This window comes from Carcharhinus amblyrhynchos, chromosome 19, assembly GCF_965287045.1.
Source record: "Carcharhinus amblyrhynchos chromosome 19, sCarAmb.v2.hapA, whole genome shotgun sequence".
Classification (NCBI taxonomy): Eukaryota; Metazoa; Chordata; class Chondrichthyes; order Carcharhiniformes; family Carcharhinidae; genus Carcharhinus; species Carcharhinus amblyrhynchos.
In genome coordinates this window covers 15,079,279-15,106,474 of record NC_137342.1, presented here as the reverse complement: position 1 = coordinate 15,106,474, position 27,196 = coordinate 15,079,279, and the positions used below count along the sequence as shown (strand labels likewise).

Genomic DNA, 27,196 nt, shown 5'->3' with positions numbered 1-27,196 from the left:
CCCAAGATCATTTTCTCACTTAACTGAAACAGTGCCTTTTAAAGGAACAGAACGGAATCAAAGATTAAAATTTTAAGAAATAGTGTCTATGTCCCACAATTTGAATATTGGTGCCAGTTAGTGAATACTAAAATATCACAAAAATATAAACTAAAAGCAGGAGTAGGCCATTTGGCCCTTCGAGCCTGCTTCGTCATTCATTATGATCATGGCTGATTGTCAAATTCAATATCCTGATCCCACCTTCCCTCCCCCATATTCCTTGATCCCTTTAGCCACAAGAGCTATGTCTAATTTCCTCTTGAAATCGTACGTTTTGGCCTCAACTACTTAGTGGTAGTGAAACCCAGAGAATCACTGCTCTGTGTGAAGAAATTTCTCTTGCCTCAGTCCTAAAAGGTTTACCCCATATCCTCAAACTATGATCCCTAGTTCACAAACTATCACTATCTACATCTTGATAGATTATACCTATCAATTAAGAAATGCTTGTGTTGCAGGTATTTTTGGATATTGTCAGAAAATTGGACAAGACTTTGTTCGGTTGAGTCTGTATCTCACTAGCTGAGGAGTAAGCTAAAACCTGTGCAGTTTTGGAGCTGTCTGGCACAATTTCAAAAAGCAATTGATGGGAGAACTTTTCTTCTATTGCTGTCTTTTCCTGTGGAAAGTACCTGGATTTTGAGTGGATTGATTTGATGGGCATGTGTAATTTGAGAGATCCTTGCCATGTGGGACACCGGAGGCAATGAACTTGTATTTTCTTGTCTCATCAACAAAATAATACTGTTTACTGTCCTTTACAGGTGCATACACTTTAAGCTACAGCTTTGGTGTTGATTACTGTATCGTACTTTATGAATTAAGCAATATTATCTTGCAAAATAACACATTTGCCTCAACTACTGGGAGAATTTGCTTTTCAAACTGTCTTATTTAATTGCAAGTAAAACTGTAAATCTTTGCCATCTTGGTTAATCATCTTTATTAAGAATACCATAGAAAAAGTTTTATAAATATGATTTTAAAAAACAATACATAATGTCTACCTGTTGTTTCTGAAGGTCCGTTTAATGAAACAAATGAAGGAAGAACAAGAACGAGCTCGCATGACAGAATCTAGGAGAAACCGAGAAATTGCTCAACTGAAGAAGGAGCAGCGCAAGCAAGAAGTGAGCATTGACGTTTTCCAGAATATTAATGTACTGATTGTTCAATGCCAATAGTACTAAGATGAAGCTGTGGCATTATTTCTAATCCCATTACAGAAATGGGAGTAAGCCTTTGCATTTTTCCTTTGATATTGAATCTCTCATATTTGAGTCCTATTGATGTAAAGAGACAGCTGTTGAACTTCTTTGTTAGACGCTCAACAGGATAGATGCAAGAATACCAAATGGAGCAAGACGTTGTACGACATGAGAAAAGGATGCTGATAGGTTAACAGGTTGCAGTGTTGCCATGGAGAATACACCAGCGCACCAATGTCCCCCAGGTTTTGTTTAATTGAAATAAGTTGCAATGCCTGGACATGTCCCTTTTGCCTGCATGGGACAGATCCCTGTATATAAGTATGTATAGCTTGGAACAAGCTTGAGTAAGGTATACTTCAAGCCTGACTGATAATCTTAAAATGGGATGTAGTGTAATTCTTAGCTCTCACAGGATTATTCAGCAGGCGCTATCCAATTGTACAGTTACAACTAATGTTAGACATTGTTCTAAGTTTTCATGCACAGGTTGGTTCGTACTCAAAATATAGTGACACTTTTCATAATTTGATTGGTTAACTAATACAAGTTGTGACATTAACATTGCTAGCTGATAACATGAGCAATGCCACAGGTTAAGTCAAGAGTTTAGTTATTTACAAGAGTTGGTGACCATCTCGTCTGAATTTGGAGAGCCACATGTTAGTAAGTTTTGAGGTAGGGTATTGCCATTATTTAAGTTGACCTATGAAATGCAGCTTACAATTGAAATTGAAGCTAAGATGAATGTTAGTATGTAGTGGAGAAATCTGTGATGTTCTTTGTAAGTTTGTGTGTTCTGCTCGGCTTTCTGCACATAGTTTTTTGCCTTCTCTGTCTTCTGTTTATCTATTACTGTATGACTTTAAGTCCCTTCCTCCTCTAGCTCTTTAGCCTCTTCCTTTTTGACGTGCAGTCTCCTTTTGAAGCGATAAAGCGATGTAGTGATGAATACAGTATTTTGTGAAACTGCCATTGTCTGACAAGTGAGCAATATGATAAGAATCAGCAGGGGAGAGAGATAAAACAGCGGAGAAAGAATGATCTTGAAGGTGATAATTGGTAAGAGAGCACTGGGCATGAATGATTTGGGATATATCTTATCTGTAGCTGGCTGCTGTTATTTGGATGAATGAAGGGATTCAAGGTATTAGGTCACATTTTTCAGAGGCACATCTGAGATGCCTGCTAGAAGGAGATGTGGGGATGTGTGACATATGGTAGAGAGAGAAGATAATGGCAAGGATCGGAAAACTATTGGTGCTCTGATTAGAAGATGGTAAGAAAAAAATATGCGGTGAAGTAATGGATGCGTGCATGGGACATGAAGAGGAACTAGGAGCAATTTCGTACAAGAGTGCAGTCATGGAAGCCCCTGAGTTTCAAAATCTGATGAAGACCAGGGGCTGACTTTTGAGCTGCAACTTGAACCAGACAGCATGAGAACTATAGACCAGAGTTAAAGTGAGAGCTAATTAAATATTTGGGTAGACGAAGGATTAGTGTTCAAGGTTTATTTGAAACCCAGGCGCAGAGGAACCAATCATCACCAAGTAACGGAGCTAAGAAGTAGGATTCTTGAAGGGCCTAATGGTGAGAAACCTACAACAATGTCAACAAATACATTGGCATTCCCATCCTAAATGTTTACATCTAAAATTTTAACAATGCATCACAAATTAAACATTGACAATGTGTTGTCAAAAAAACTTTCAACCTGAAAGTAAAGTGTGTGAACAGCAAGTACAAATCTGTGTAAGGATTTTTAGTATTCTAATAGATGTCCAATGGTATTGCTCACTGAGATGCCGTTCTCTTACAAAAGGGTGTTTGTAGCATGTTCTCTGAATACTCTACTCTTTGTCTGAAACTAATGTGGAGTTGAGATTGAATAAGTGTCAGCTGCTACTTTGTTAACGACTGTGATTAAGATTGTAAATACTATGTCCATTATAAGAAGTTAACGACCCCCATAGAATTGTAACATTATAACCGCTTGGCAAAACAATTTCATCTAAAATTCTTCCTGGCAAAGATCTCAAAACTTTACCTGTTCCTCTAACAGCTATTGAATAGTGTAAGCATTCTAATCAAGATTAGCAGAACACATTCTAAATTAAGTGACTTGCAGTTTTCCCCCTCAGCCATGCGATTATGCAGCAACCCAAAAACTCCTACATTCATATAACATAGAACACTACACAAACAGGCCCTTCGGCCCACGAGTTGTGCCGATCACATCAACATCTATCTATAACCCCCTATCCCATAAAACCCCATATACTCATCCAGAAGTCCTTTAAAAGACCCCAGCGAGTTCGCCTCCACCACCACTGACGGCAGCCAATTCCACTCACTCACCACCCTCTGAGTGAAAAACTTACCCCTAACATCACTTCTGTACTTTCCTCCCCGCACCTTAAATCTGTGTCCTCTCGTAGCGACCATTTCAACCCGGGGAAATAGCCTCTGAGAATCCACCCTATCCATTCCTCTCAACATTTTATAAACCTCTATCAGGTCGCCTCTCAACCTTCGTCTCTCCAGGGAAAAGAGACCCAGCTCCCTCAACCTAACTTCATAAGGCATGCCTCCCAGTCCAGGCAACATCCTTGTAAATCTCCTCTGTACCCTTTCAATAGCTTCTACGTCTTTCCTATAGTGAGGCGACCAGAACTGCGCACAGTACTCCAAATGAGGCCTGACAAGGGTCTTATAAAGTTGCAGCATTACCTCCCGACTCCTGAACTCAATCCCTCGATTAATGAAGGCCAGTACACCATACGCCTTCTTGACCACCTCTTCCACCTGCGAGGCCGATTTAAGAGTCCTGTGGACCCGGACCCCAAGATCCTTCTGCTCTTCAACACTACTAAGACTCCTGCCCTTGATAGTGTACTCGTTCATCCCGTTGGTTCTGCCAAAATGGACGACTACGCATTTATCCGCGTTGAAGTCCATCTGCCACTTCTCCGCCCAGTCCTGCATCCTATTTATGTCCTGCTGCAACTTTTGACATCCTTCCAGACCATCCACAACACCACCGACCTTCGTGTCATCAGCGAACTTACTTACCCATCCCTCCACTTCCTCATCCAGGTCATTTATGAAAATGACAAACAGCAAGGGTCCTAGAACAGATCCCTGGGGCACTCCACTCAAATAGGTTCTTTTAAATTACTTTTTAAAGGGACCCTACACTCAAGTCACTTGTGCATTCTTATAAAATAAGACCACCCATAGAACCATAGAATCCCATAGAGTAGTAAGAAGGCATCCGGCCTATCACTTCTGCACTGATTCTCCAAAAGAGCATCCCATCAAGGCCTTCTCCTCTACCATATCCTGTGCAAGCTCCATCCAGTCAGGAATCAAACCCAAGTCCTTGCTGCTGTGAGGTAATATTGCTAAGCATGTGGGTGACTTCTTGTGGAATTTGCACATTCTCCCCCTGTCTCTGTGGGTTTCCTCTGGCTGCTCCGATTTTCTCCCACAGTCCGAAGATGTGCAGGTTAGATGGTTTGACTATGCTAAATTGCCCTTTACTGTCCCAAGGTGTATAAATTAGGTGGATTAGCCATGGTAAATGCACAGGGTTATGAGGATAGAGCTGAGGGGTGGGCCAAATGGCCACCTCCCACACTGGAGGAATTGCGTGGTTTTTTGCATTCCGTTGTTAATATCATTGCCCCAGAGTAAGAGCATCTTAAATTAAACCTTTAATCTAGGGACTAAAATGAGGTATTTTAGTGTGAAAAAGTAATTATCAGAAATATATAATTGGTAACCTGCCCATTTTAATGAATATTTATGTACAAAGGAAAAAATGTAACTTGTTAGCATTTTGACTTGAAAAATATAAGACAGCAACACCTAGTGGCATTACAGGCAATGGTCAACTAACTTGCAGAAACTGAGAGATTTCAATTAGGAATGCTTATTTTACAATGTAAAATTATGATGTGTTTTTGCGCAGGATCTGCATGCAATGTACAGTTGCATAATATATAGATAAAATTATCAAAGGTCTATTTTGGAATATTCGGAGTAAAATGCAGTTTCTGTAGATAGACCTCTGTTTGTCATCAATATTTTGCATGCTGTGAATGTGAATAGCATGTCAGTCCTTTCAGTTGTGATATGAGACAGGAAGTTTCACGGGGTGCCCATATCTGTTCCAGTCCAAAAAACAGGAAAGATCAATCTAACTCACTGTTTTGTTCAATCTAAAATTGGTAATCGAACTTGTGTACACTACTCAGTCAATAATGTATGTCCTATTTTCACCTATTTGAAAGACAAGCAGCTGTTTGCAACCTTGAGTTCTCAATCCCTTAACTGAGACTTTGGATATGTAAAGCAAGCACTTTCTGTTGCATGGAACTCCATACCACCACTATAAAAAAAAGAAAATAGTTGACATGGGAATCATAAATTAATGAAAGAAGGTCTCCTTCTGTTAAAATAATCTCTTTGGATGACCAAGGCAAAACACAATTCTGAAAACCATAACAGTATTTTGCATTGATGACTTTTGACATTCAGATTAGAAGGTGAACATCAGACTTGACAATTGTGACATTTGGGGTTTTTTTTTTGCAACTAATTGCACATCAAGCAGCTTGGTACCAGGACTTTGACATCACATTTCTAAGCCACAAGGTACCATCTGTTGCAAATAGCACTGTAGGGAACTAACTGACTAGGTACTCCAGCTAAAACTGATATACTTAAAGGAATTGTGTTGTTTGTTGCCCGGCACACTTCCATTTTCTTTGTATTTATTTATTCATTTGTGAGATGTAGACATCACTGGCTTAGCCAACATTTATCCTCCTCGAGGGGGTGATGGTGAGCTGCCCCCTTGAACAAGAATTCCTTTGTTACAAGAGCAGGTCAGAAGCTGGGATGTCTGGCGAATAACTCACTGCTTGACTCCCTAAGTCTGTCCACCATTTATAAGGCACAGATCAGAAGCATGACAGAACACTCTCCACTTGCCTGGATGAGAGCAGCTCCAACAACACTCAAGCTCACACATCTGGGACAAAGCAGCCCTTTTAATTAGCAAAGCATTTATTCTTCCACTACCATTGCACAGTGGCAGAAGTGTCCACTATCTATAAGATGCACTGCAACAGCTCATCAAGGCTCCTTGGGCGGCAGTTTCCAAATCCATAACCTCTTAACACCAAGAAGAACAAGGCCAGCACATGCAGGGGAACACCATTGCAAGCTTCCCTCTAAGCCATACAATATCCTGACTTGGAAATATGTCACTGTTTCTTATTGTCGCTGGGTCGAAATCCTGAAGCTTGCGAACAATGCTGAGTGAGTGTATCCACATGAACTGCAGTAGTTCAAGAAGGTGGCTCAGCACCATCTTCTCAATAACAATTAGGAGTACACACTAAATGCTGACCTAGCCAACTGTTCCCATATAACATGAACATTTATTTAAAACGTCAGCTGCGTTGGTACTCCCAACAGTATTGTGTGATAGAGATTTCAACCCAACGACTATGAAGGAATAGTGATACATTTTCAAATCAGATTGTGGTGTCACTTGGAGGGGAACTTGCAGATGGTGGTGTTCCTATGTACTTGCAATGTCCTTCTGGGATGTAGTGATTGTGGGTTTGGGAAGTGCTGTTGAAGAAACTTGGCAAATTGCAGTGGAGTGTTTTGTACATGATGTAAATTTGCAGTATTACACCTGTGCTGGAGGGATTGAACGTTTAAGACATGTTGCCGATCAAGCAATCTGCTTTATCTCAGATGACTTTGCGCTTCTCAAATGTCATTGGAGCTGCACATATCCAGGCTAGTGTAAAATATTCCAACTCACTCCTGACTTGACCCTTATGTTAACAATCCTAGCTGGTGTTGTAAATGGATGGGAAAATCCCAGAAAGGAACCCTGGCTCAATAGATGGTAACTTTTACTTTTTACGTAAAAACATGGAGGAACAGAGTCAGAGCCACTAATAGTTTAAATAAGAAAAAAAGAAACATAAATTGGATTATGATACAGTACTCATTTACTCTCCCTATAACTTAACAATTACACACAGATTTTAAGATTAACATGAATTACAAAGTACATCTTAAACTACAATTGTCTCATTAAAGCAATCTCTTTCAGCATATAGATTGGTTAGAGTTAAATACGCACTCCAGTCTGAACCTCAATTGGTATCTGTGGATTTCTGTTTAGAATTTCCCCAAATGATTGTCATGTGAGAATTTCCAACCTCTAGTTCCAAAAAATGCTTTTGTATCTTCTTTCACAATCATCTTCAGTTCTTTGGCATCTTCAGTCCATTGTGTGTGCACAGGCCTCCAACACCTAATCTAATCCTGTTTTCCAACACTTGGACTTTAGCTTTGTGTGCTATGGGATTTCAAATGCTTATCTAAATGCTTCTTAAATGTTTTAAGGGTTCCTGTCTCTACCACCCTTTCAGGCACTAAATTCCAGATCCCCCATACCACCTGGGTGAAAAAGTTTTTCCTCAAACCCCCCCTAAATCTCCTACCCCTTAATTTAAACCTATTCCTCCCCCCCCCTTCATTTATTCATTTGTGAGATGTAGACATCACTGGCTCAGCCAGCATTTATCCTCGAGGGGGTGATGGTGAGCTGCCCCCTGGAAAATCTCAGCAGGTCTGGCAGCATCTATAGGATTACACCCTATAGTGTGGTGACCAGAATTACTTGCTCACCTCCCCGCCTCATGTTCTATGTCTTGGCTAATAAAAACGAGTACCTGGTTATGGCAGGACCATAGAGCTTTGATTTGCTCCACTGATTATGGGATCAAAATCATTCATAATGTTTCCCATGCCTCAATTCTCTGTTGAAGCTTAACCAGGTGGCACCTTGTTTTCAAGTATGCCTTGTGCTGTCATGTTCTTCTATTCTCATTGAACTGGAGTTGGTCACCCGACTTGATAGCAAGGGATACACCAGCCTATGAGATTAGATTGCAATGGAATATAATTCTGTTGCTGATAATGGCCAATGGCGCCTTATGAATGATCAGCTTTGAACTGCCAGATCTGTTCTAAATCTATCCCATTTAGCACAGTTGTAGTGCCACACAAGCTGCTGAGTGTCTGAGCTGTGACGACGCATGCAGTGGTCACTTTACTGTTATGGATTGATTCTACAACAGGCTGATTGGGGAAGGACAAGGTCAAAAGAGACTTTCATTCAGGTTAGCGCTCTTTCCTTATGGAAATCCTTTTCCAAAACAACTATAAATGGAGTTTCTTTTCAGCATAAAAATATGATGCTTAATCAAAATTTCAGCGTTTTGTTATTTGTAATGGAATGCTGCTGCTTATTTTGTTCAGCTTGTAATTTAGCCATTAAATCATTTCAAGTTAACTTGTACAGAGGAAGTATACCCATGGTATTATCTTGCAAAATTAGAGGTGTCAATTTTGTCGTGTAAAAACAATTCCCTCAACTTAGAGCCATTGCAAAAAGAATTCTATTTTCTAATTATAAGTGGAGAAATATAAATGTTGGTGTAAGATCACTTGTCTCATTATGCAGATCCATCTTTGTTAAAATATGTAGCATTCCTATTCATGTGGGATTTGGGGTACCTGTCTTCCAGCATATGAACACATTTTGTGCATGTTGCCCACGGAGTTTTCTGGATAACTTGCTGAGTTGAATACAAAATAGCAGGCAACTTTCATCAATCAGGAGCCTCATTACCCAACATTAATGCTCAGATTTTATGAATCTTTGCAGCTAGGTTTATTTGGCTATTATCTACTTTGTACATCCTCCCTCATCCTGGATTTTGAACACAGTCTTGACCTTTCATTCCTTCACCCACTCTCGTTCCTGCAAAAGTAGAAGCAAAGTAGTTCATTCAGAACCAATCTAGAACTACAATAATGAACACACATACAAAAGGTTTAATCAGGTAATTGCATGTAAAGTGCCACACCATGGTACTTCATTAGGAAAAGGTGTGGGGCATTGTCTTTGCATATCATATTTCATCTCACTAGATTTGTGCAAAACTGTACTTTAAAAAGATTATTACAATAAGGAAACATTGCCTAAATATGAAAAAACATATGTATGTATTTGGGTGCCAGCTATGCTCAATTGATAGCAAAGTTGCCTCTTGAATCCGAAGGCTCCATGTTCAACTGCTATTTAGGGCTTGAACAAAGAAACAATCGAGACAGACATTCCAGTAGGATACCAAGAGAGAGCTGCATTGTCGAAGATGACATCTTTTGGATACCAATGCTGGAAAATCTCAGCAGGTCTGGCAGCATCTATAGGGAGGGAAAGGAGTTGACATTTGAATCCAGGTGACCCTTTGTCAAAGCTTTGTGATGAGTTGTTAATGAGGGGTCCTATCTATCTTTTCAAGTGCTTATAAGATTTTCCATATGCTATTTCAAAGAAAGCAGGGGCGATATTACCCAGTGTACTATCCAATATTTTCAATCTACAATATTATCTGGATGTCATTGTATCTCTGTTTGTGGAAGCATGTAGTGGATAAATTGGCTGCCACATTTTCTACATTACAACTATGATTGACTTCAAAATTTAAGCACTTTTGAGACATTCAGTAATTGTGAAAGATTTCCTAGAAAGGTAATACTTTTTAAACTATTTGGGAATTAAATATAACCCCATATTCCTGATTTTATAGTTTTATGCCCTTGTTTACTTCAGTAGGAAAGATTCAAATGTAATGGACCTTTTAGTTTCGCTCTTACACTTCAATTTACTTTTTCTTTTCATTCCTTCAGCATCAAATGAAACTTTTGGAAGCTAAAAAGCGACAACAAGAAATAATCCTACGACGAAAAACTGAGGAGGTGAGATATTGTTCATTGTTTGCAATTGTATAAATCAAAACAATAATGGCTCAGATTTTATAGTCATGGTGACAGCTTTTCCTGCCGTTATTCCTCTGACGCTGATGGTCATTATTGGAGTCACATGCACGTTGCCAGTAGAGTGAACTATTGAAAACCTTGTGGACGCAAGTCATTTAACTGATGGGCATTTGCCCCCTTGTTAGCTATTAGCCTCACAACGTGAAACATTTGAATGAGGTGCAACTGGGATTTTAATTTTTTACTAAATTCATATTTACTGATATTTTCTGGCTGTGAAAAATAAATTTTATGTAAATTTTACATTAACCTTGGCTCTTCAAATTTCTAAAATGTGATAGCTACAGTGAGATGTCTCAACACCAGGTTAAAGTCCAACAGGTTTATTTGGTAGCACGAGCTTTTGGAGTGCTGCTCCTTCATCAGGTGAATGATAGTCAGTGCACTAACTTGACAGTCTGCAAAATACGCAGGTTGGAAGGAACAGGCTCAATTTGAATTATGGACATAAGACTGGAGACTGTCAACAATGTCCATCCTGTTAGTGCGAATGGCCATGTTGATATATCAAGGCTTATGTTGTCTGTTTTATGTTGAAATGCTGGGCATTAAAGAGGTGATGTGATTTAAACCAGCAACTACACCTACTGTTTGCTTGGTAACCGTTTGGATAATTATGATCACGTTTGTGCCATAATTGTTTAAAATCTGTTTTGAAGTCTTTTATAAGTCATTTTTTTTGCTCAAAGTGTACAATATTGTTATCTTTAGGTTACAGCCCTTCGAAAACTGTCAAAGCCGATGTCAGATAAAGTAGCTGGACGTGTGAGTCGGAAATTGAGCTTACCAGACCCTGTTTCTGAGCCACCATCCCACATGAGTATTTATGAACATGACCGATCAACCACTGGCCCACAGAAAGGAAAAGCTCTTGCTTCTCGGACACTGGCTAGTTCAACAGACAAAGCAAATGGCATGAGGTACTTTTAGTGCAATTTTCAGCCTTTAAACTTTACAAATGATGAACAAAGCAGCCACACACGGTGTATTTGTTAGCTTCTAGATTATCAGATCTCCCAAAATGGTTTAATGCACCATGTGATAAATCCAGACAGTTTATGGATTTAGTTCATATTGTGCTAATGAATTTATTTTACGCAGGGGGGTTGTGCTCATGAAAGCTTAGGCCCTGTTGTGGGTTTAAGAGAGTAAAATAATTTAGGATTCTCACTGTGGTTGATCCACATGAGAATGTAGGATAAAACAGGATCCCACTAACAGCACAAGGTGACTAACCAGCTGATCCATTTTAGGCAATGTGGCTGAGGAGAAAACATTGATCAAATCACGGAACTCCCTGATCCTCATCAGGATCTGACAGACAACTCACTTAGAGAGATGGAACCTAATTTCAGTGTATCATTTCTAAATTGTAGTCTCTGATATGGTTATCTCAGTATCGCACTGATCTGACCTAGCAGTCATCAGCTCAGACACTGACCCTGCATATACCTTGGAGATTGGCATAGATTTTGAATTAGGAGAATCACAGATGGGCTACACCAAGCCAGGGTAAAAGGATAGTTTATTCACCAGCTCATCTGAGGATAGTTTAGGGACAATTCCTTCAGCAGGCAATTCTTAAGGACCTCATTAAAATGGCATACAGGAGAGTACTGAATAGGTTTGCATGCAGGCAGGTGCATTGATTGGCCTAGTAGACAACCGCCTGTCACTGATGAGGAGCATGGAGGAATCCATCTCCAACTTGGCAGAAGATGTAACTTGAAGCTTGCCCACTGTGCAGCCTCTGCTCCATCATCTTGAGCTGCAAACCTTCTGAAGTTGCTACCACTCCATACCTACTGCAGCCACTTTGTGGACTGGTCACCTACTTTGGGCAGCACAGTGATTAGCCCCGTTGCTTCTCAGAGTCAGGGACTTGCGTTCGATTCCTGGCTGCGGTCACTGCATAAGTTTCCTGAGTGTTCCAGTTTCCTCCCACAGTCCAACGATGGTGCAGGTTAGATGGATTGGCCATGCTAAATTACCCGTTAGTGTCAGGGGGACTAGTTAGGATAAATGCATGGGGTTATGGGGATAGGGCTTTGCTGGTCAGTCCAGACCCGATGGGCCAAATGGCCTCCATTTGCTCTGTAGGATTCTATGATTCTATACTTGGATACTGTTCTCCAGCAAATGCATCAAACTCCCTCTGAAATAATTCGAATACTTGCAGGCACTTCTCAGTAAGAAAAGTTCTATTAAAAATTACTCAACTGAAATTGCAGAGTCGATCTTGCTGTATCACATTTTTTATCAGGAATGGATGATATATGTGTTGCCAGAATTTGGGCTGAAATCTTGGCATCAGCATGTTGACTGGTAGAACATCAAGATAGTGTAAATCCAACATGTTCGGGTGCATAAAGAAGACATATCTGTATGCGCTCAAATCAATAGCATGGCCCACCACAGTAGCAGCCCAAGGCAGTAGCTGCCCCTGGGGAAGCAAGGGAGGCATTCCCAGGACTGAATTTCTCACCTAATGCTTTTTTGATTTCCCAATATTCAAATTGACCACACGTATACTTGCCCAGCACTCAGATATGGAGTCTGACAATTTAGAGGTTGTGTTTGAGAGAGCTGGTGGTGAGGTAGAAGCAGTTGTCCTCACTGTACGTGTATTTTTAGGTGATGCCACCGAGGGCACCACGTAGATGAAAAATAGGAAGGGGACCCATGGGGAGCACCAGAGGTAACTATGCAGGAGCAGTAAGAGAAACCATTGCAGGGAATTCTCTGGCCATGACTGAATAGATAAAAATGGAATCAGATGAATGTAGTCTCATCAGGATGACAGTGGGAAGGAATTGGAGGAGAATGGTGTAGTCAACTGTGCAAAAAGCTGCAGACAGATTGAGGGGCAATTGCTCACCTTTGTCACAGGTGTTGTGGGGGTTCCACAGCTATTCAACCACAGTGTATCTCACTCATAAGCGACCAAAGAGTTCAAGTTCAACATCTTGATTCGAGCTAATGCAAGAAAGCCTGCAGGCCACTGGGGGCAAACAGATTCCCTGAACGAGGACATACAATGGCAATCTTACCCTGTAGCTCAACTACAAGCAATTAACATCTACCAATCAAAAGTGTCACAGAAGTTATCCATAACCACTTGCAGCTAACAATTGGGATTACATAATGTATAACAAGGGTGTAGTTCTCTCATTACGACTTGTGTCTGTCAACTTAATTATACTATCACCAAGCATGTTCCTCTTTATATTTATCTATTAGCTTCCAGTCATGATTATGATAGCTATATTTCTAACCAGTGTCATGTCCTCCCATGTTCATTGTCCCTTGTTAGGACAGATACTAATAAGTGCAGCTGTGCATAATTCAATGAAGGCCTTGTGTGTTTGTGCCTTTCCTAGCTTTGGTGACTCATGGCCTTTTGCCCTCTTGTCCTAGATTCCTTCAGTAGAAGGAAGAGACTAGTATAATTATCTAACTCATCATTTTTTTTCATTATTTTTAAACATTTCAATTGGTGCACTTCTCCATAGAATGGGAATTCATTTAGCTTCTCATAAATACCTAGTCTTTGCATCCCGAACTAAGTGGTGAACTGTTACTGGAGTCTTTCCAAAATTCCAACCCAAAATTAGTTTTCTTGAATCAGGTGGCCAATTGTGATGTGGACTAGTATTCTGCATAACTGCAGTACTTTCTTGCTTTTAGATTCTACAGCTCAAGACAAGACCACTTCTCCTTTCCAGAACATTGAGGCCTTGCTTGTAATTTGGAGTTTTATGATCCTTAATTATTACTGGGTCCGCATTAATCAAGATCTGCGGTTTTCCCTGTGTGACTGAGTTTAGCAGCTTGCAGTTTGTGTTTTTTAAACTTATGATCATAAACCTGTTCACAGCCCACTAGGATATCAATTGTAACTGTGTGACAGGGATGGAAACCTGTTTGGAGGGCTTTCAACATGGAGTTCTGGGAAAGATGGGCATTAATTTGGGAGGCAACTGCACACATTGACTTTTGGGATGTAAGGGAGGTTCAGATATGGAGCAGTTGTTACTAAAGATTCGGGCAAGGTTTTTTTAAAATTGAGATTATGGTAGATCACTGCAAAGCCCCACAAATGCCTCTACTTTCTCAGAAAACTAAGGAAATTTGGCATGTCCTCTACAGCTCTCACCAACTTCTACAGATGCACCATAGAAAGTATTCTTTCTGGTTGTATCACTGCTTGGTATGGCTTGGTATTCTGTCCAAGACAGCAAGAAGCTACAATGTGTTGCGAATGAAGCCCAATTCATTACTCAAACCAGCCTCCCGTACACTGACTCTGTTTACACTTCCCACTGTCTCGGAAAAGTAATAGCATAATCAAGGATCCCATGCACCCCAGACATGCTCTCTTCCACCACCTTTCATTGGGAAAATGATACAAAAATCTGAGATCATATACAACTAACTGAAGAACAGCTTCTTCCCTGCTGTCACTGGACTTTTGAACGAACCTACCTTGCACTAAGTCGATCTTTCTCTATACCCTAGCCATGACTGTAACACCACATTCTTGTGTTCTCTCCTTTCCTTCCCTATGTAATATATGCTTTGTATAACATGCAAGAAACAGTATTTTTCACTGCATACTAATACATGTGACAGTAATAAATAAAATCAATCAGATTTGAAGGAATGGTGTCAGTATCTGAGGAGGGTGAACATTTTAACAGTATCAGTTAAAATGGCAACCAGGAAGGGAAGATGGGTTGCCAGCAGTTCAGTGGGAATAGGATTGAGGAAGCAGAAGATAAGCCTCATGGGCAGAATGAGCTTGATGATTGAGAAACTAACAAGACAAATGAGAAATAAAATCTGTCATCCTGGAACCATGCCAGATGTGATAGTCCTAAAGAATTGAAGTTGAGGAATGATGTGTAGGATAGAAGAAATTAACACCAAGTATCATTGCATAGGCAAATCTTTGGTTCAGATCTTTTGGAAAGCCGAAGGGGTTTCATCTTGAGCCATAGAATATAAAAGCAAGAAAGTACTGCTGTTATGCAAAATGCCAGATCTCAATTGGCCCCCTGATTCGAGGAAACTAAGTTTTGTTACGAGTTCTGCTAAGAGTCCAAGAGCAATTTGCCGCTTGGTTTCTGAGATGCAAGGACTAGACATTTACAAAAAGCTAAATTAATTCTTTATTCCATGGCAAAGTGCACCAATGGAAATGTTAAGAATAATCTGGTGGCTAATTTTACCAGACTCCTCTTTCTACCAAAGAAATTTAGAACAAGAGGACACCCCAGGGCAACGTGGTGGCTAGCACTGCAGCCTCACAGCACGAGGGACCCAGATCCAGTTCCTGGTTTCGGTCATCTGTGGAATTTGCACGTTCTCCCTGTGTCTGAATGGGTTTCCTCTGGATGCTCCCATTTCCTCCAGTCTGAAAGACTTGCTGGTTAGGTGCATTGGCCATGCTGAATTCTGTGTACCCAAACAGGCGCTGTAGTGTGGCGACTCGGGGATTTTCACAGTAACTTCATTGCAATGTTATTGTAAGCCTACTCGTGGCCCTAATAAATAAACTAAACAAAGCTAATTTGAACTCTTTCTTCATTCTCCCTGAACACCCAAAAATGCAGCAGCATTTGAAATGTTTAAAAATGAAACAATAGGATTGAGATGGGATGAGTGAAGTAGGCACTTAAAAACCATGGGCATCAACAGAAATAAGAAGATACAAAGATTAAGACTAAAATGATGGAACTATCAAACTGGACCAAATGGTCTTGTGTTTTTTAAAGAATTCAAACCCTTAATCACTCTGAAAAATAATTGAGTGGAATTAGCAATAATACCAGTGACTTCCAATTTTAAATGTGTAGGCTAATAAGTCAAGTCTGACCAATTGCAGGATGAAGTATCAGAGGAAAATTACAAGCAGATATACATCTAGATCAGCAAGAATGAAATGGCAGTCACTTGAACGTAGAGTTACTGAAATCATCATGCAGAGGATGACTATTGCTAACATGGAAGCCGATATGAATCGACTTCTTACGGTAAGAACAATCTCCCCTTCCCTGCTGCCTGCCTTCCTATCTCCTCACAACTTGAATTAAAGCTTCATTTTTTTTAGCAAATGCTATCTGGCTAGGTTAACCGATGCTTTGTTTCCTTTTAGACTTAGGAAATTTAGCACATCCGGCTGTTCTCCATTTCTATTTAGCTAAACTTTTGCATGACTTCTTGTTTGAAGCAACGCAATAATCCAATAAATCTTGTTAAAATTTAACCCTGGTTAATTACTGATAAGGTATTAGTATATGTTGTTTTCGGAAGTTAAGTAGTGATTAATTGTAGAATGGAGAAGTAACAGTGTCAACAAAATAAATTGGAGTTATGAAGTTTAAAATCTATTTTACCAGTGCAACCACTGTTTATTATTTGTTCACTGGATGAATGTTGTTGGCAAGGTCAGCATTTGTTGCCCATCCCTAGTTGCCCTTGAGAAGGTGGTGGTGAACTTCCTCCTTGAACCATTGCAGACCCTATGATGCAGGTATACCCACAGCCCTGTTAGGAAGGAAGTTCCAGAATTTTGACCCAACGATCCTGAAGGAACAATGATATAATTTCAAGTCAAGAATGGCTTATTGTGTGACTTAGAGGGGAGCTTAAGGTGATGGTATTTCCATGTGTCTCCTAACTTTGTCCTTTTAGATGGTAGAGGTTATGGGTTTGGAAAGTACTGTTGAATTTTAAAGAACTGACTATTGTACCAGCCATTTTTAATATTTGAAATTGTACTGGCAACTTGAGGTTGGGGAGTGATGTTTACGTTAGTGTCGAATATTTATCTGGCTTGAAGATGCAAAAGGCACTGAAACTGTGACATCTGTTTGCATTTCTTTGAAAGAAATGCAATTATTTGCTGTACTATAGCTGTGCTTATGTATTTCTCAATTTTTCTTATTCCCTTCTGTGTACTAATTGTTTTGGCTTCCCTGCTTTACTTCTTACCCTTGACCACCTCTGTTATGAAGTTAGCATTTTTGTTGTGATTTCAGTGGCGTTTTGAATTTTTCCATACAAAGAATTAGCCAGCCTATCTCTACATTTGTAGATTTTTATTAAATTGCTAAGCCAAGGTTTGCAGCTTGCTAATGTTTCTCATGTGGGAGGTTGCAAGAGTAATGTCTGCCACAGGTGAGGCCAGAACCTGCTGTGGTTCACAAGTGGTTGAATAGTATTGTGTGGAAATTTGTAAGTGGCCAATTATGTCTTGTCTTAGACAATTCAAAACTCGCAAGCAAAGACGTAACAAATTTATTTTACATAGAACAAACAAAACAAACATACAGCTGATTGGAGACTTCCAGAGGGTTAAACAGCTCTGGGAATAGAGCTGTGGGACCACTCCAAAAGATCTGACGTACAGTCAAATACAGATCAATTATAGTTTTTTCTAACCAACCATTCCACCATTCATTAGCTTAAAATCAATTTCATTTAACAGTCATACATCAATACAAATCTGTCAAGTACCTCAGCCAACCTTATGATACTTAATAGCATTGTGATATCTTATTAATCCAACTAGTCCAGACGTTGTTTCCCTTCTTGGTTCTAACTACATCCCTGTTGCCTGGTAACGAGAAACGTTACCACAAGGTCAAAATAGATTTTCCCACCGGCTCACAGCCAAGTTGAATACGCATGTGTTCCTGCGACCAAGGGCATATCTATCCTTGTGTCTGGGCAGTGAATGCATCTATTCATGTTGTAGAATACATTCCCTCATAGGAAGTCATACTACTGCTGACTAACCGGCTTCCAGACCTCTGGTTTTAAACTGATGACACTTACCACGATGCCTTTTGATAACTTTGCTTGATTAAAATGAACAATGTATTTCAGATATCAGCATATATGTTTTAAAATCATCACTACTTGTTTTGATTCGCTTACTGTATTTACATATGTGTGAACTGTTTGTGTTAGCTTGCCTACTAATCATTTGTCTTTACTGATCCCTTGATCTCTTAGAGTGCATTCTGCCAATAAATCTTACTCACTGTTAGAAATCCCCTTCTTCAAATAGTGAGTGACATTGATGTCTATACATTTGTTCTTAATTTGTTTATATACAGTTGAAAAATGTGCAAATCTGATAGCTTTATGTACCACTGATCAGACACTAAACAAAGCCAGCTAGTGCTTGCATTGAAATTGGCAGGTTAAATAAATTTACGTGCTGTATTTGAGAATGTAGCTGATTTATCTTCTTAAATTGTGACCATTTTTCCTCTATTCATGTTACAGCAACGTGAAGAATTGACCAAAAGACGTGACAAGTTGAATAGACGGAGAGAAAAATTTGTACAAGACTGTATAGATGACAAAGCAATCCATAATATTCATGAGGAAACTGAGTCTTTGAGTGCAAATATTGATTACATTAATGACAGCATTTCAGAATGCCAAGCTAATATCATGCAGATGGAGGAAGCAAAGGCAAGTCAATTTTGTATTTTTTTATATATATGTTAGGAAGAGTCCCAAAACATCTATGCGCAAATCTAACTAACGCAAATGCATTGCATCATTCTGCCATGCCAACATATAGAATGAATGTCTGGTAGCACCTGTGGGGAGAGAATAGAACCGGCATTTCGAATTTAGATAACCCTTTGTCAGAACAGTTTCTGATGGAGAGTCATCTAGACTTGGAATGTTGGCTTATTCTCTTTCCACAAATGCTGTCAGACCTGCTGAAATTTTCCAGCATTTTCTGCTTTTGTTTCAGATTCCAGCATCCACAGTATTTTGCTTTTATCTAGGAAAATATAACATTCATTTCAATCAGTCACGTGTATCTTATGAGAACTCAATCATTTTTTGCGTCTGAACTGAAGTCAGACATTTTCATGTTCGGAGTACACTGAGCTGACAGTTGAAAGTGTGACAATGTTTGCAACATATCCGAAGGCTCTGCCTTAAATTGAGACTTGGAGCATTGACGTTTAGAGAGGGGCAGAGTGATTGCTGGCGGGTATATTTGTCAGTCTTGTAAAGTGAGATAAAATGGTCCATGTAGCTGGTTTTCTATAACAAAGATAATTTTGTAGCTTCTCATTACTGATGGGATATGTTTAAGACAACTGGTAGAGATTAAGGAAGGACTCTTAGTCCACATGAGGTACCAGCATTCTGTGGTTGTTCGTTCTCTCCAATGCTCCTTCATCTTTATTCCCTTATGTTTAAGGGGTTTAGGTTTTTGCGCACAACTATTTCCGGCATCCAATGTCTCACAACCTCCTAGCTTTTCTCCCTTACCAGAAATCCCTTAGTTTTTCCATTCTTGCATTTTCTGAGTTCATCTTATCCATACCTTGTGCTTCCCAGTTTTATTCCTACTAAAGTGGTGACCTCACAGCTTCCCTTCCTGAGCTGCAGAGTAGCTGAATTCTAAATGGTTAATCATAATTTAGAAATGGAATAATTATAGCCCACCTTTTGATCTTTCTGACCTTTCAAAAACATTGGCCAAAATGACCACTGACTTTGGCAGGACTGGAAGATCCTGCTGGCAGCCATGGCATGCTGCCTCCGCTGCCAGGGAACCCACTGCAGGGGGGCCAAAATTCCCAGCTATTTATCTTTCTCCAATTAACATTTGCTCTCATGCTTTTGACAATGTTATTGCCTCCTAAATTTAAGTCCATCTTTCCTAATCATACTAATCTTTTGTGGGTCTTTGCTAGCTTAAACTCAAAAGTAATCTTTGTCACTGTGGTGGGGGAGCCCTTCCAAATGGCAGCCTGTGGCTGCTGCGGCATTCAGACAGGCAGAGAAGGATTCTATGCCTGCCTGTAGTCCTGGCCATCCCTCTTCCCCACCAAGTTGAAGGAAGGCTACCTCTGTTGTCTGACTACTTGTACAGCAGTCAGTCTTTGGATGAGCCACAATTTCCTCCAGTTACACAAGTGGGAAGACTTAACCCATGGTTATTGTCATATGCTGCAAACTCTCTGCTCACTCTGCCAAGTAATCTCCCTCTTTGGCCACATCCTTAGGGAAAACCCAAGAATTCAAAACTGCCACATCTCCTGGAGCTGATTTTTCTACCCACAACCACCACTTGTAACAATAAATGCTCTGGCCTTACTTGAGCCCATTTGCTGTTCAAACACTTTTCCATCTTTTATTTCCAAATTTGACTTTGTAATGTTCAAACCTGACGACACTCCTACCCTCCCTTAACATTCTTCAACAACTGATGTACATCCTGTGTCTCTTTACTCTTTGCAGCCAACTAGTACCTAAGCTTTGGAATTCCCCTGAGCCTTCCATCACCATCCCCACCCTTTGATAGTCTTTAAAATTTGCCTCTTTGACAAACTCCTCCATTAACTCAGAATTCTATTTGGCTTGTGAGCTTTGGGACATTTATGGTATGTTAAATGGCCATACAAAATGCAGATTATTGTTATGCAAATAAAATAAGCACAACGCTTAGTAGTATTGGCACCCCAGTTTATGTATATTTTTAGTCCCCACAATGGTGTCTTAATTTATTACATTTCACTCCAATATAAATTATTTATTTTATTCACTAGTCGCAAGTAAGGCTTACATGAACACTGCAATGAATTTACTGCAAAAATTTCCCTAGTTGCCGTACTCCAGCTCCTGTTCAGGTCAGTGCACCTAACCAGCATGCCTTTCAGACTGAGAAGGAAAGCTGGAGCTCCTGGAGGAAACCCACCTAGACACGGGGAGAACATGCAAACTGCATACACAGTGACCAAGCCAGAAATCGATCCCAGTGGTGCTGAGGCAGCAGTGCTAACCGTTGTGCCACCGTGCTGCCACATTACTGTGTTTTTTATGCTAAATCTGATACAGGATGGTGCATTGATATGATATTTGGTGCTCCTGCAATAAAGGTAACCCTGAGCTTTGGTTCTAGAAGCAACTTTACTGGGTGATATTTGTTAATCTTCAGAGTTCCTGTTGTCAGCACATTCAGTTCATAGGAAACAAAATGCCTATTGGCTAGCCAGCTATGCTTTCTTAACACTGACGGGAGTATCAGCAGTTCAAAGGTTGCACGACACTTGTGCAATAACTGAACCCTGTGTAGCCTATTATCGAAGCATTAGAGATAATTAACCTTGTCACTTATCAGTAACTTGAACATACAGTAAGAGCACAGAGGAGGGATTCCATTTCCACATTAGAATTAACTTTTGAGAATTTAAATTCTAAATTATAGCATGACCAGAGATCCTCAACCTTGATCTTTTTCTGAGCTCTGTCTGCCTTGCTGGTAAAGTATTTTCAGTGATTTTATTTTTAAGCAATTACTCTTTATTATCAATATTTGTCCATTACAAAAGGCCCCTTGCATTTTTGCCAAGCTTACAAATTTATATGTACAAGCTTTTAAATATTTTTGATTTATGAAACTATTTGAGGTATATAAGGAGCTAATGGGAATTGACAGCATAGATGTAGAATGAACATTTCCCCTTGTTGAACATTCTAGAACAAAACGCCATAGTTTTAGGCTAAAGGGTGTTAGATTCAAAAATGGAAATGTGGGGGAATTACTTCACTCAAAAGATGGAGAATCTGTGAAATGATCTACTCCAAACTGCAGTGGATGCCAGAACTCCAAACAAATTTGAAGAGAGAGTTTTAATTAGCAACAAGATGAAGGGTTATGGGGAGTGGACAAGAAGGTGGAGATGAGGCAGAGATGAGATCAGCCAAAATCGTTTTGAATGGCAGAGCAGGCTTGAGAGACTGAATCGCCTACACCTGTTCCGAGTACTTATCTTCACTAGTGCTGATACAGTTGTCATTAGTGTAACTTTAAGAAAGTTTTTTTAAAAATCATGCAGCTTAAAGTTTTAGTGATGTCATTGGGGGAGGAGCTAAGTTGTGGCAGTCAGGTGATAGTGGTTTCAGTTTCATTTGTGGCAGTCAGGTGATAGTTTTTTTTTCCCTTTGGGCTTTTGGTTTTATTTTTGGGAAGCAGTTCAGCATCAAGCTGAGGAGGAGTGTGTCTCCCTATGTTTTTCTCTTTGGTTCTGCCTTAAAGAAGTTGTAAAGAAATTGTAACAATTTATATTATTACAATGATGAACATGAGAGGTTTCACTTCAAGTGTGTTTCAACTGACCCATGAGGAGCTTTTATCAAAAACAAAGTTTAATTAAGAATATTGTTGTCATGTATAGTAAGATAATTAGCAAGAATTTCTAACAGTTACAAACAAGGAACAGAATAACCATGATGTATAACTGTTAAGGAAATATCTCTAATGCATTCCAACAAAAGCTGATATCCAATACACATAACCCTCCAAATAAACACAAAACAACATAGGTTAATGCCTGCTTGTTGCAGGAATCCTGCTTCCTGAATTGAATGCTAACAAGCCTTGTGAAGAAACTCAGGAGAGATTGTAGTCCAATCTGTTTCCCAAAACAGTTTCTTTGGAACAGAACAAAGAGGAAAAAAACAGGGAGAAAGAGACTGCTTCTTAGCTTGCTGCTAAACTGCTTCCCAAAACAAAACTAAAAGCCGAAAGGAAAAAGCCCCTATCTCCTGACTGCCACAAACTAAACTGAAAGTTCTATCACCTGACTGCCAGTTTAGCTCCACCCTGCAATGATATCGCTGAAGCTGCGAACTCTGTGATTCTTTTATAAAACCTCCTTTTAAAGGTACACTCACATGATACAATTGACTAAGTCTTATTTTGTAGATTGAATATGGTATTGATAGTCCAAGTGGTGGAATTTTTACTGTGGTCACATCTTAATGCATGAAAGCAAAACTCTGCAGATGCTTTAAATCTGTAATGAAAGTAGAAAATGTGGGCATTACTCAGCAGAACAGGTGGCAGCTGCAGAGAGAGAAGCAGTTAACAAAAGGCCATCAGACTGAAAATGGTAACTCCTTGCTTCTCCTTGAAGATACCAGATTTGGTGAGTATTCTTTATTATATCTGAAGTGTGTGAAAATAGACCTCATGACTATTATTCCCATGCACTCTCATCCACTCAGAGATGATCTTTTTGTTTCCCTTGCTATCTCTCGTCCCTAACTTTCCCACATGGATGTGTAATTTTCTCTGCTCCTCCTTGCTCCCACCTCTCCTAACTTTGACCATGGTTTTGTTGAATTGAAAGAAAAAAGGTTTGCACTAAAATTGAAGTGGAACGGTCTACCATGTAAAGAATATAAATATACATTTTAGCACTAAGTAGCTATCATTATTTGGTTATAGTTGTCCAGAAATGTCAATGTAAGTATCCTTCCCTTCTCCTCCTGAATACTGCAAAAACTTGGCATTGTTTTTAAATTTCCTTTTTGTCATCTACAGGAGGAGGGGGGCACAGTGGACGTTTCAGCCGTAATTACTTCCTGCTCTTTAACAGAAGCTCGTTACATGTTGGACCACTTCCTCACCATGGTTATTAATAAGGTAAATTTATGAGCCAAACTCTGAAGACTTATTTATTCTAGTCAATTAACCTGAGCATAAATGCTACTACTTCATAAGATAATGGATAGTCACTGGAGGATTGCGTGTTCAAGCCTAATTTGGACTTATCCAGAACATTAATTCCAGATGAAGTCTTTGTTGCAGCATTCAAATTCTTAAAGTTGACCTGATCCATTGTTTGGTACAGCTACTGTATTCCCTCTGTGCTGAATGAAACAGGAAAAAAAAAATACTACAAATACATTGGAGCAGTTTTGGTTGGCCAGAGGTCCCATGTTCTAGCAGCATTAGATTCTAAGAAATTTGTAAATGTTGAATTGGGTGTCTGAGACATGTACTTTTCTCATCTCCTCACTGTTGTCTCACCACCGCCCCTCTTGCTCTCAACTTTTGGTGTCAAGATTTGGTAACAACCACTGAGCTATATGGAATCAGCTTGCTGTGCAAATAACTTTGTTGCTCAAAATATTAGAAAACATTGAGCAGTCTTCCCTTGTGTATGACTTGCTGATTCGTGATTTAGCTTTGAGGAGAATGTTTGGAGGAGCAATTTAGGATGGTTGAAGAATGTTTACAAAAGATGGTCAGAAAATAGTGGCAGCGCAAAGGACACTTTTAATACATACCTTTAATACGAAACTTTAATTTTTATTTAGACTATTTAATTTGGGTGTATGTTACGTTCTTCTAATTTCTGGATCTCATGATTCCTTGATGAGATTTTGATACTTGAACTAAATGGATTAAAAAATTTAGATTGATTCTGTGCAAGGTTTGACTTGCAGATAGGTACTGTTATCAGTCATGAATTTTCAGCTTGAGCTCAACATTTTGGCACGCAGGATAAAAATAGGACATTGATTTGATTATTTTTGTTACATGTATTAGCATACAGTGAAAAGAATTGTTTCTTACACACTATACAAACAAAGCATACCATTCATAGAAAAGAAAACGAGAGTGTAGAATATAGTGTTACAGTTATAGCTGGGGTGTAAAGAAAGATTAACTTAATGCAAGGTAGGTCTATTCAAAAGTTGATGGCAGCAGGGAAGAAGCTGTTCTTGTGTCGGTTGGTACGTGTCCTCAGACTTTTGCATCTTTTTCCAGACAAAAGAAAGTGGAAGAAAGAATGTCCAGTGTGCGTGGGGTCCTTGATTTTACTGGCTGCTTTGCCGGGGCAACGGGAAGTTTAGACAGAGTTAATGGATGGAAGGCTAGTTTGGGTGATAGATTGGGCTACGTTCACAACCTTTTGTAGTTTCTTGCGGCTTTGGCCAGAGCAGGAGCCATACCAAGCTGTGATATAGCCAGAAAGAATGCTTTCTATGATGCATCTGTAAAAGTTGCCGAGAGTCGTATTTGTCATGCCAAATTTCCTTAATCTTCTGAGAAAGTCGAGGCGTTGGTGGGCTTTCTTAACTATTGTGTCGGTGTGGGGGGACCAGGACGTTGAACAACTTTGGACTTTATGAAATTTCTCACTGACAGATTTGTAATTAATGTTGCTGTTCTTAGTACTTTGAAACCTACGTGGCTTGAATTTTTTGGAGTTGTGAATTTTATAAACAGTATTTATATTGAGTATATTTTCCCTACTAGTGGAGTACTTATTGAAATTAATTTGGCTTATATTTGCTTTATCTGTCAGTAACGATTTCTTGAGATAGAAAGGGAATATAATATAATGAGTTTTCAATTTGGTTTTGAATTGTGCAGAGTCTTGGTTCTGAGGTGAAGGGATCTGTGAAGGAAAATAATAAGTTGAATTTAGTCATCAGGAGGACATTACCATTGCTGTAATTGTAATGCTCTGCATTGTTGAAGAAAATGCCTTGAAAACATGATTTGTCTGGTCTCAGGGTCTTCAAGCTGCTCAGAAGGAATCTCAAATTAAGGTTCTGGAAGGTCGAGTGAAGCAAATAGAAATAAACAGCTCCACTCAAAACCAACTGCTGTTCCACATGTTGAAAGAGAAGGCTGAATTTAACCCAGAACTAGAAGCCTTACTTGGAAATGCTTTGCAAGGTAACTGTATGACTCTTCACAAGTGGCATGCATATTTTATTTGCAGTGCATGATGTAATTTAGATTTGTTACACATGCTGGCTTTTTTGAATTAATGCTGTTTGGAATGAATTTCTTGAATATTTTCTCATTTTGCTGTATGTGGAAAAAATGTTATGGGTAAATTGCTCTTTGCAGAAAAATATCTGGTGTAAATGTTTATAAACTAAATTTAATGATTTAACCTGTATTATTAATGCACTAATATAACAAATTGGCTTTTGTTCAACAGAGTACAGTTAAAAGTAATTTCAATCTTTGCAACAAATTGGAAAGCGACTTTTAGTTTTCCAGTTTGGAATGGTACATCAATAAGCTGGTGTCTTAAAACTAATGAGTTATGATAAGGCAAAACTTGAACATAGTCTGGATATCTGGAGAACACTAGAAAAGAGGGATTTTTTTTCATAGTAGATGTTTGGAAATGACTACTTTTTGGATATTGACAAGCTGATGGATACATGGCAGAAATGATACATAAGGGCTGCCCTCTTAATTTCCTTGCAAACCAAACAACATTTTGAAGTCTGTGTGCACATCTACAAAAAAGGCAAGATTAAAATTTCCAGGGGATCAAATCTTGCATTAAATCTGAATTTCTATCTTTCATTCATTAAGTCTTTAATTCAAAAGTTTTGCAAATTACAGATGACCCTGATGTTGGCTATCCAGAGTTTAGTCCTTCAGGCTTTTGGATGTGCTTCCTTTAATAGGATAATGCTGGTAGTCATTTGGTCCCGGTTACTTCTATTACAAATGAACATTTTCCAAGACTTGCACCATCAAATTTAATGAGTAATTTCTTTGCAATGCACTCTTCTTTGCAAAAATTGGGATGGTCCAGTTTCCCAACTTGTGGAGTTTGTCACCCCAGAAGCTCATAACCACGTAATTAGATTTAGCTATGTTACAAATGACAATCTTGCTACAGGCGTCAGAATTCCAAATCCTTTAGAAATTTGGAAATGGAAGACGTCATTAATGAACAAAGGCTTTGTTACTAAACTCTCAATACTTTGTTGTTTAAACTTCAATTTTTAATGTCTGAAGCTAATTTTATGCAGCTATATAGGAGAAATATAATTTAAAATCCATTACATCATTGAATAGAGTGAAAACTTGCATAAGAAAGGTGTTTTGAAGACTTTTCAGTGCAATGTTATGGGATGATATTGAGGTGTGAGACTTGGAAAACATTCAGACTTATGCTGGCAAGTGGTAAGTAACATTTGTGCCACAAAAGTGACCATCTCCAGCAAGAGAAACTCAACCCATCTTTCCTTGACATTCAATAGTAGTACCATTACTGACTCCCCCACTATCAACATCCTAGGAGTTACCATTGACCAGAAACAGAATGGGACCAAGCATATAAATACTATGGCTGCAAGAACAGTCAGAGACTGGGAGTTCTACAGCACTAAATGATCTCCTG

At 39.3% G+C, this 27,196-nt stretch overlaps 1 protein-coding gene across 2 annotated transcripts in view; it reads left to right on the top strand.

Annotated features, from left to right (window-relative positions):
* Positions 1-27,196, top strand: part of kif21a (kinesin family member 21A) — a 153,813-nt gene that overhangs the window by 80,297 nt on the left and 46,320 nt on the right. For both annotated transcript variants that reach the window (XM_080207281.1, XM_080207282.1), the window contains exons 16-22: positions 1,065-1,172; positions 10,047-10,115; positions 10,908-11,116; positions 16,084-16,231; positions 18,495-18,686; positions 23,572-23,673; positions 25,557-25,722. In XM_080207281.1, coding sequence (XP_080063407.1) covers positions 1,065-1,172; positions 10,047-10,115; positions 10,908-11,116; positions 16,084-16,231; positions 18,495-18,686; positions 23,572-23,673; positions 25,557-25,722 — 994 coding nt within the window. The remainder of the gene's footprint in view (positions 1-1,064; positions 1,173-10,046; positions 10,116-10,907; positions 11,117-16,083; positions 16,232-18,494; positions 18,687-23,571; positions 23,674-25,556; positions 25,723-27,196) is intronic.